Here is a 10839-nt window from a genome sequence, read left to right as displayed (position 1 = left end):
ATGTCGGCTGAAACTGTGCTACCCACTAGCTACTCACTACTGAGCCCATCTATGTGGAAGCAAGTGTTGTGATTTTCAATCTCACTTTGTGTATGTATTGTTCAACAACATTTTAAATGAAACTTAAATTTATGACAGATTAATTTTTGACAAAAATATTATGGGTAACAAAAAAAAAAAGACAAACAATATTTAGAGATATAGAAAATTCTGATTAATTTGGAACTCACTTTAATATGTTTTTCACATCAATCCTAACTTTCAGAGAAAAGGATAAATAGGTCATTGACTTTTTAGTCTACGGATATTTAAATTCCAACGATTTGAAAATACATTAAGTCTCTAACATTATCAAAATTTAGACACATCGATCTCTTTATTTACTTGAGTCTGGTAGACCTAACGAAAAAATTAAATATGACTTTTATTGTACTGGCCTGGTCGATATACAGATGCATACGTGGGAGAGTTTTTAGAATGGGATAAATTAGATCAGAGGTCAATATGTCTAGATTTTAAGAAAGTTAAGATTTAAATGTATTTTTAAATTTTTAAAGATATAAATGCCCACAGACCAAAAAATTAATGACGTATTTATTCTTTTCTTTAACTTTTATTTATATTTTTGAAAAAAAAAATTTCAAACGTATCAAACACAATTTCTCAAAAACAAAAAGGTTCACACACAAATGAGCCCATTAAGGGTCACCCACTTCCCAAAAATACGGAACCCACAAGGGATAAGCCTGTTACACCGCTCCAACATCCCATATGCAGCTCCACAATTAGCCATCAACATCAAGCATGTTGTGACAAGCCTTGGCAAGCTCAGCCAAACTCTGCAAAGTTGCTCCCTCCACTCCACAACGCACACATTGGCACGTGTTGCATGCCCATTACACTCATGGAGTCATGGGAGTATTTAACTATTTATTTATAACTCTTTACCAAACTGTATCTGTACACTATAATTGGCCTTAAACTAATTAAGTTCAACACATTTAGACTATAAATCTATCACACAACTACTACTCCATAATTTTATCAATTATTTAAGCGTGTGGCCTATATAAAAATTCTCCAATACCCCAACTACTGCTTAGTAAAGTTAGAAAATCAGAACCATTGTTATAAAACCGACTACCGGGTTCTTATAAAAAAAATTGGCACAAGAGACCCAACGTCGTTAAAAGGTCAAGGGTTATTCTTACATAGACCAATAATAAATTAGTAAATAACTAAAGAAACTCATCAAACTAAAAAATTCTGTCCAACTCGCCGACTTTTATTTTTGTATATTTAATTATGAACGGTCAAATCTTTAAAGATATCTAACCTATGTATTATACATTGTTGTAAATATTTACAAAATGTTAATGACGTTTTTTTTATATAATTAAAATAATATTTTTTTACAATTTTTTTATAATTAAAAAAATATTTTTTTTTTATAAAATATCAATGACGTTTTGTATTATTATTATAATAATATAAAATATCAAAATAATTAAATATTATTGTATTTTACACTAAAATTATTTATATCTAAATATTTTAGCTTCTAACTCACACCACAAAATTTGTGGATTTTAATGGGAGCGGGCGGACAGGTCTATAAATTTTTTTTAAAAGGTGTATTTTGATAAAGTGGAGTATGAATTTTAAAAGAGTAAATTATTATTTTTATTTATAAATATTTAGAATGCTAATAAATTTATCAATGATAAAATGTGTGTTTAAATTAAAGTTTATAAACAAAAATTTGTATTAAATTAATTTTTTAAATTTAATTTTGATGAAAAATAAATTTATGTTAATGTAATTTATGTTTGATAATTTTTATATCAAAATAAATTATAATAAAATAAATATTATTTGCAATACTCTAAATTTTTTTACATAAAAAATTGCTATAAAAGACATTAATTTAAATAATATTTTTATATTATTTTATTATTTTAATTTAAATATTTGAATAAATTATTAAATCTTATTAATTAATTTTATAGTAAAATTGATATTTATGATTAAATAAAAAATAACATATAAAATTGATACTTTATATCAAAAATAGAAATAATATATGAATAAACTTATAGTTTAACATATTAGTGTAAATAAATATTAAATTAAAGGATAAAATACCGATAAAGTACATAAAAGATAATATAATATGTTATTCAAAATTAATATATAAAAACACCATTATTTCTATTGCATATAATTAATAATTTGATTTCTAATCAAATTTTGAACACGATCTATTTCTGTAGAAGTGTTAACAGTTAAAGTTTGACCAGAATTTTCACCAACATGAAATATCATATTCTACATTAAGAATGTTTACATATTCACATTAATTGATTTCAGTATCTATTTTAAAATATCTTCTAATAAAATTATGAATAGTCATTGTTATTTATACTATCTGAATTTGAGTTTCAATTTTAAATTTGGCCATGTGTTGTAAAATAGCAAATTTATTTTTTCCACTTCAAAAGTCTTATATATTGTGCATCTTAAACTTGAGTGATAATAATGTTAGAAAATTATAATTTTCTAATCTGATCTATTTATGGACAATACATATACAATTGATCATAATTACATTGGTTATTTCATATTGTGATTTCATTTATTATTATAAATGCTAATAGAATAAGTTATTATTACTTTTGATTTGTAATTAAATGAGAATAAAATCAGAGATACTATTTTAATTTGTTTGAAAATTCTTAGAATTCCTTAATCCCAGTATCATCCATGTTAATACTTGAGAGCGCAGAATCGTACCTGAATTTGTGAACCTGATTGAAAGAATTCGGTTATTTGATCTTTCTCAACCAAAACCTTCTATATCCCTGATGGGGTTGAATTACAACTCCTCTGATGAGAAAAGAACTACGGAAGCGGCTTTGATGTGTTGGAAACCAAAACCCTGAAGTTACTATTTATATTTGAGTGTGGCACCCATTAAACCCTAAAGTCCAAATAAAATAATATCTCTAATTTATTCTCGTTTAATTTCAAATCAAAAGTAATAATAACTTATTTCATTAGCATTTATAACAATAAATGAGATCATATATATAAGTCATATAATATGAAATAGCTAATGCGATATATATATAGCCCATAAATAGATCAGATTATGATCTCCCACTTTGGCTATATGTAACACCCTATTACATAGAACTTTATGCCTAGAACATAAATTAAAGGTGGTGAGGCGTTAAGACCTCTAAAAGTAAAACTAGCTAGCAAGATACTCGCGCGATGCACGGGCAACACATATGCAGATTAAAATGACGTAAATGTAAAAAATTGTTGGTTATTTTATCTGATGTTAGAAAAAAAATGATGATCTTTATAATTGTAAAAGTATTTGTAAAATGTAAAATAAATTGTAAGCATTTTAATAAAGAAAAAAGAGGACATGAAAAAGATTAGACTATTCTCGTGTTGTTTGTAGATGCAGAAATTATATAAATAGTAACTCAAAGTATTTGAAATATAATTCCGTAAAATTGATTGAGTAAGGTTTGAATTGTATTAAATATGAATGTTGAAGAAGTACTGTAATGGAAGAAATAATGGTTTGAGCATAAGATAAATACTTGTGAGTTAATAAGTTATAGTTGCTAACAATTGCAATGAAAAACGAAAAATGGTAAAAATATGAAAAGGATGTAAGATTGTAGCGATAAAGTTATAAATAAATAGTTAGGGTTGGATAAGCGAAAATGAGTGTATAGAGGAATTATGTAATAATAAAAATATACGTAATACTGAACGTATTGTCATATATTTCTGAAGACTTCAGGGTAAACAACATTCTCTGTCTTGTTTGTGTTTTCGTCATGAGAAATTACAATTTTCAACCCTTTTTTTGTTTGTGACTCTTGAGATGGCAACATAAAGTTGGCCATGAGTGAAGACAGATTTTTTCAATAGCAATCCCACGTGATTCAAGGATTGTCCTTGACTTTTGTTGATTGTCATTGCGTAAGATACCATAAGAGAAAATTGTATCCGTTGGAATCTAAAGGGTAGTCTGGCATCTGACGGTGTGAGTGTCATTCTAGGAATAAAGACTTTATTGACAGAGTCGTTGGAATTTAACAATTTTGCCTCAATAACTTTATCTCCTAGTCTTGTAATTATCAACCCGGTACCATTGCAAAGGCCAGATGAGTGATCAATATTTCTAATAAGCATCACAGGGCAACCAACCTTGAGCTTCAATTCGTGATTTGGAACCCCTGAGCACTTAATTGTTGCTAAAACGCTGGTGTGTGCATAGCTTGAATTTGATTGCTACCTCCCTCAGATAGACATTTTTTGGAACTAACATATGTCTTGCATTCATTGCTGTTCATTGCAGTCATATAATCATTTACCTCATCTACAGCATTAACTGTAGGAGCTAAGATAGCGCGACCTTTCAAGTTGCTTTCATTACACATGTCACCAATGTGATCAGAATAGATTGCCTCCATAATTGCCTTAATAGAATCACTATAATTAGTGATAAGGAATTCAGGAAGTATGTTAATGCTATTGCAGCCATCACTTGATCTGTCAGATAATCTATTGCCAACTTGAAGTATCCAGTCAACAAATTGCTTTAAACCTTCTACCTGATCATCTGTAGTTATAGATTGCAATCGCATGTTTACAGTCAGCTTTAATACTTCACAATGTTGCCAGAGGTATGAAGAGTTTAAAGACGCATTAACAATGTCTTGTCTTGTTCCTTTTGGGATGACACGCAAAATTTGTCGAAAATCCCCACCAAAAACAATTGTTTTACCTCCAAACGGCAAGTGCTGGTTATGATCATCTTTGAATCTCATCAAATCCTTCAATGTCTTGTCCAATGCCTCAAAACAGAATTTGCTCATCATGGGAGCTTCGTCCCAAATAATTAGCTTAGCTATTACAATTAATTCTGCTAATGAACTTCCTTGCTTAATGTTGCAAGTAGAGAACTCATCTGGAGTTAATGTTATGGCAAACTTATAATGTGCAGTTCGACCTCCAGATAACAGTAGAGAGGCAATGCCGCTAGATGCAATAGTTAGCACTATTTGTTCACATGATCTTAGTGCTGAAGCTAAAGTTATCCAAAAGAAAGTTTTTCCTGTACCTCCATGGCCATACAAAAAGAACACACGTCCATTTTGACTATCTGTAGAGCTCATGATTTTATCATATACCCCCTTTTGCTCGCAGTCAATTTTGAGAGGCAGTCATTATGTTGCTTTTCTAACAGAACACGATCATAATTTAATTCGTCAAAGATTATTTTGTTTCGCGTCCTAAGATGGTCGATATCTCTTGATGGAAATGGCATGGTTGGATAATCACGCAAAGTCTTTCCGTTACTGTTCAATATTTGTTCAATGTCAATCAAGGTTAGATCCTTTAATTCTTCGTCACTGAAAAGCATATCTGAAATGTTTAGAAAGTATTATATATATATAAGTGACTGTTGGAGACGGAAACATGTGTTATGTAAAACAAATATGATAAAAACATGTAGTTAACAATTTAAGGATGGAAAAATAAATTGAGATGTCATGGATTGCAATTCGTTCGTTACCATGTAGGCCAAACATGACTCTGTGATCATGCAAAATTCCATCACTTAATAGGATGGCGATTTTTTCCCAGACAACTTCTGATTGCACCATTGAATTAGACCATAGTAGTGTCGCAAATAACCTCCGCAAATAATGACCTGAGCCCCAATGACTTGCTTCTTCAATGTCATCAATATATTCTTTGTCGTCGTCTAGCAAACCACGTGCATAGCATGCATCTTGAAATGATGAGTAGATTGCACCATTGTAAGTCCTGATATCTGCATAGGTTGTTGGTCCTTTTATAATGTTTAACAACAACCTTAAATAATATAGCTCACCGGATGATAGGGGTATAAAGATCATCCTTCCAATGACCTGATGACTTTTCCTGGGTTCCCAAGCTCTCAGAGATGATTTCCAAACAAACTTTCTTGGAAACTCATTATAGGTTAGTTTTCTAGCTTCAGCATTTGTTTTGTTTGCTGCAAACCAGCCTAGAAACATGGACTCTTTAACAGTTGCCTTTGTAACAGCTTCAACCAATGAGTCATTATCTGTAAATACAACCGGTTGTTGATCCGGAAAATGAAAGCTTAGCCTCTCAACCGATGAATTTCTGTAGTGAATGTCATAGCAAAAGATCCTCCAAGCAGCTTCACAAGGAGATATATATCGACAATCGTAAAGCATTTTCACTTCATCAACTTCTAAAGTTGCCTTACCATCGGTGGACTTCGTAGAAAAATAGGCTGTGATGCGATCACTTCCTTTATTTACAAATTTGAACAAATACTTGATAGATCTTGACTGGTTACACCATTCGACGTTAATGTGAGCACGGTATTTTAGCAACAACATTTTATTATGTGGCACGACATATCGGTTGTCTAGATGAATTCCTGAAACTTCCACCGTGCGTCCATTGTCTCGACGCTTATATACTGGATAACCATCTTCATCAACTATAGTCATTTTGTTGAACTTCTTAGGGAAATGACGGATGCAGCGACCTTCCTCCATGCAAGGCGAAGTTGGTTTGCTAAGACCACATGGATGAAGCATAAAACTCTTTACAGCCTCGTAATATGCATTGTCAACATCAGCATCAGGAACTTCAGCACATATGATTTTGTCTATGTCTGCAGAGGTTGGGTATTTATCTTGTTCATGCAAGAATAATAACAATATATGTGCATGTGGGAGTCCCCTCTTTTGGAATTCTATTGTGTAGATAATTGGAAAAAACAGCATAATGCATATGGTATTAACATTCATTTAATTATGAAGAAATATGGAACATGGTAGGGATAAATACGTGAAATATATATATGTAAGTTTCGTACCTGCTTTTGTAGCACCAAATAATTTGTTGTATCTAAGATCTTTAATCATCATGTCCTCTTTAACCTTGAATAGTCTGCAAATCATGTTTGGCCTGTCCTCTAGTTTGACTTTATGCATTCTACAATATTGTTGTATTTCGTCCCATTGCGGATTGCATGTAAAAGTGATGAATAAATCTGGATAACCAACGCACCTACATATTGTCATGGTGTCTTGATAATTTTGAATCATGTATCTTGGCCTACCAGTAAATGTTGCTGACAGTATAATTCTCTTACCCTTTGAGGCAGCATTGGTCTCGCCATTGAAAATGGCATCCCGAAGCCCATTGTAGATCTCAGCTCTAAATTCGGTTTGGTGGGTGTAAATAAATTTCAATCTAGCACCTTCAACCATTAGAATGCATCAACTATGAATTGTTGGAATAACCGGTGGGAATGTAACAGGACACCGTTGTGCGAAGGTCGGTCTTGGATTCGAAATGCGAAAAAGTCGCGTATTGTGACATGCTTGTCTTCATCTGTTGGTTTTTTCTTAACTTTGTTCAAGATAATATCTTCTCTCCATCCATCTTCACCATAAGGGAATAAAAGAGGATATTGCAAGCCTAGATAAGCTGGGTGGAGCTCTGTTATTCTTTGAAGCGACCTTGATTTGGTCTCAACAATAATATCTCGTTCTTTTGTGGATCCATCAAAATCACCGACAATTAAGGCAACAACCTTAGACACTGAAGGAAAATTATACCTCCTCCCATCTTTTCCTCTTTTGCCTATGAGTCGAAGGCAAACAAAATTATTGCCGTTTGCTATGAGTGCATTGCAAGCAAGTCGGAAAGACTTTGCAAGGATGTTATAATTATCCAACGTAGTTTTCATGGTAGAGACAATATCCGCATGAAGCTTGTTCAAGTGATCATTAGAGCTGCAAAAAATGGCATAAAACATGTAAATATGATGTCTGCAATCATTATGAATTAAGTGAGATAACTATCTTTCAGCCTTTAATAAAATTGTTTGGAAATGACCTGACAGCGGTGATTCTATTTCGAATCTCATTTTCAGTGTCGTATATATATAATTGTGAAAATTTTGCTACTCCGCCTTCTGGTGGAAGCAAGCTCCTCATTAAATGGTAATTTTGCCCGTGCAGAATAAAGGTTGGGGGCCCACGGCTTTGGTTAATTGTTCTTTGTATCTTACCCCCCGAATGATGTGAAAGCGAACATACTATTGTAGTTCCTAATGTTCGATCGAAAGTGTTCCGCTTTTTTAGTGCTGTCAAAGTAAAGCTTCCTCAACGAATCAGGAGATTCTTGAATCATAGGAAGTTGGACTTGACCTTGTCGGTAGCATAGGCTAAACTTTGGACATTTAGGCTTGTAGTGCTTTTCTATGCGCTCTTCGTACCAGAATATAGCTTTGCAGTGTTGGCATGTAAATGTCGGATCTCTAATATCCCAATAATCTATGGAAAGAAAATAGGATTGGCAAATGTGTGTTTAGCTCGAAAAAGAGACCACAATCAAATTAAATATAGTAAGGTTCAATATACCAACTTTATAGGTAATTTGATAGATATTCAAATCATGCAATATATACATGTTAAGAGTCTCGATAAAAAATGTTTTTGTCATATGGATTCAGGTTGCATAAGACTATAATTACTATTAAAATTTTACGATGTCCCATGAAGTATCATGTTGTGGATCAAAATGTTTGCAAGTAATTTTAAACCTCACTTAGGTTTAAAATTAGGAAATATGGAGATGCGAAAGAAAAATAAAGTTGGAGATTGGGTAACTGTTACTTAAACAACCTCTCTCTCTCTCTTTCTCTCTCTCTCTATATATATAATGTATGTTATGAGAATAGAATTTTAATATGAGAATATGAGAATGTATTGAATAAATGACCATTTGTACCCATGAAAGATGAAAACGCTGACATATGTACCCACACTAAATCAAAACTAAACTTGTACCCACGCAAGATGCCCTCCGTGTGACAAAAGTACCCTGTTTTTGGAGGGTTGGAGTGCCACATAGGGTACTTTCGTCACACGGAGGACATCTTGCGTGGGTACAAGTTTAGTTTCGATCTAGTGTGGATACATATGTCGGTGTTTTCATCTTTTATGAATACAAATAGTCATTTGTTCGAATTTATTTATAGTCATTAGATTAATTTAAATGACTAAAATTAAATCTACCTAATTAATGGTATGCAAGCAATGCATCTATTATAGTCATTAAATTCAAGTGTGAATTTATTCATAACCATTACCTCTATAACCATTGTTTTTAATTTCTATTAAAATTTACCTAATAAATAAATTAAAATCATTAGATTTTGTTATCTGAATAAAACTAAAAGTATTTTTCATAAATCAATTTATATTTTAAAAATCTGTGAAAATATCGAATAGACCTCTTAAAAAATATACTCTTCAAAAAAATGAAAAAATAATTCGACCGCACCTACGACGCCATATTTTTTTATCTCCTTTTGTTTTGTTTCCATTTTAAATAACATATTAATAATTATTTAAAAGAAATTTTTTTTAATGAATTGTAAGTAAAAAGAATTGTAACTGAATAATGTATCTTTAGATTTACGTTTAAAAAATTATTTTAGATATATAAATCCAATTGAATTATTATGTAAAATTATTTATGTTATTAATATATCAAAGTTAATTTAAAAATACATAAAAAAATATTTTTACTTGTTTAAACTTTTGATAAACGTAATGTTTGAATTTGTTAATGATACAAAATTTCTTAATATATTTTAAAATATAATAAAAATAACAAACATAAATATATTATTTACAAATAATAAATGATTTGTCAATGAGTTATAACTCAAATGACATAGTCTTCCCATACTTAATTAAAAAGTTGCAGGTTCGAGTCTCCTATCTTTGATAAAAATAAATAAATAAATAAATAAATGATTCATGTAACAAACAAATTATTTGTGCATTTAGTCGTTGTTAGTTACATAAGTCATTTGCTATTTGTAAAAAATATATTTATTGTTGTTATTTTTATTATATTGTAAAATATTTTTAATTTTTTTTGTCGTTAATAAATTCAAAACGTACTTTTATCAAAACATTGAATGCTTTGTCGTGGTTGAATTATATTTTTTAATTATTTTTAAAAGTATATTTTTTGAGAAAAAAAAATATTTTTTTGAGAAGTTCTATTTCATATTTGCATAAAATTTTGAAAATAAGTCACCAAAAAAATTTTTTTTTTTGAAAATATAGATTCAGTTATTAAAAATGCGTTTAATTATATTTGAATAAAAAATATTAATAATTTATTGGCTATAAATGCATTCCGACATTCTTATATAATGATAAAGTGAATTGAAAGGAATATTACAAATTCAAATAATAAGCATATTTAATGAAACCAAACAAATTGAAAGCAACGAATTCTAAACCTTATTTTGTACCAAAGAGTTCAGTTTAAAATGAGTTAAGATATTAGTTAATAAATCTTCAAACGATATAACGGTTATTAAAATACAGTATACAACGTAGATCAGTGACAGACGAAAAAAATTTTAAGAGTCGGGTAAAAATATATATTTTAAAATAAATTTTATTAAACATTGCTAATTATATTAAAAATATAATAGAAATATAAAAATTAAAAAGAGTGAGTGTCTTAAAATATTATTCATTATATATAATTTATAGAAAAATATATTTTTTTATTTCTAAAATTTGAACTTAAAATATTTTAATTAAATTATATATAATTTATCATCCTAACTAATTTTATTTTTATTTATTTTTGTATATATTTAATAATAAAAAATTGAATTAATTGGCATGTTAGCATCTGTTAATATTATCATTTATAATTTGAAATTATAATTGCATTTAAATA

At 29.8% G+C, this 10839-nt stretch overlaps 1 protein-coding gene across 1 annotated transcript; it reads right to left on the bottom strand.

The window, feature by feature from the left end:
• Positions 1 to 4280: 4280 nt before the first annotated feature.
• On the bottom strand, positions 4281 to 7328 carry LOC112747991 (uncharacterized). The gene is made up of 4 exons (XM_025796202.1): positions 6932 to 7328; positions 5606 to 6808; positions 5220 to 5454; positions 4281 to 5067 (listed from the first exon to the last, which is right to left on the bottom strand). Exons 1-4 carry the CDS (start codon positions 7326 to 7328, stop codon positions 4281 to 4283), a joined length of 2622 nt encoding a protein of 873 aa, XP_025651987.1.
• Positions 7329 to 10839: the final 3511 nt, after the last annotated feature.

Source organism: Arachis hypogaea, chromosome 15 (genome assembly GCF_003086295.3).
Source record: "Arachis hypogaea cultivar Tifrunner chromosome 15, arahy.Tifrunner.gnm2.J5K5, whole genome shotgun sequence".
Taxonomy (NCBI): domain Eukaryota; kingdom Viridiplantae; phylum Streptophyta; class Magnoliopsida; order Fabales; family Fabaceae; genus Arachis; species Arachis hypogaea.
Note: the sequence above shows the minus strand (reverse complement) of the source record. Positions and strands in the feature narration are given on the sequence as shown.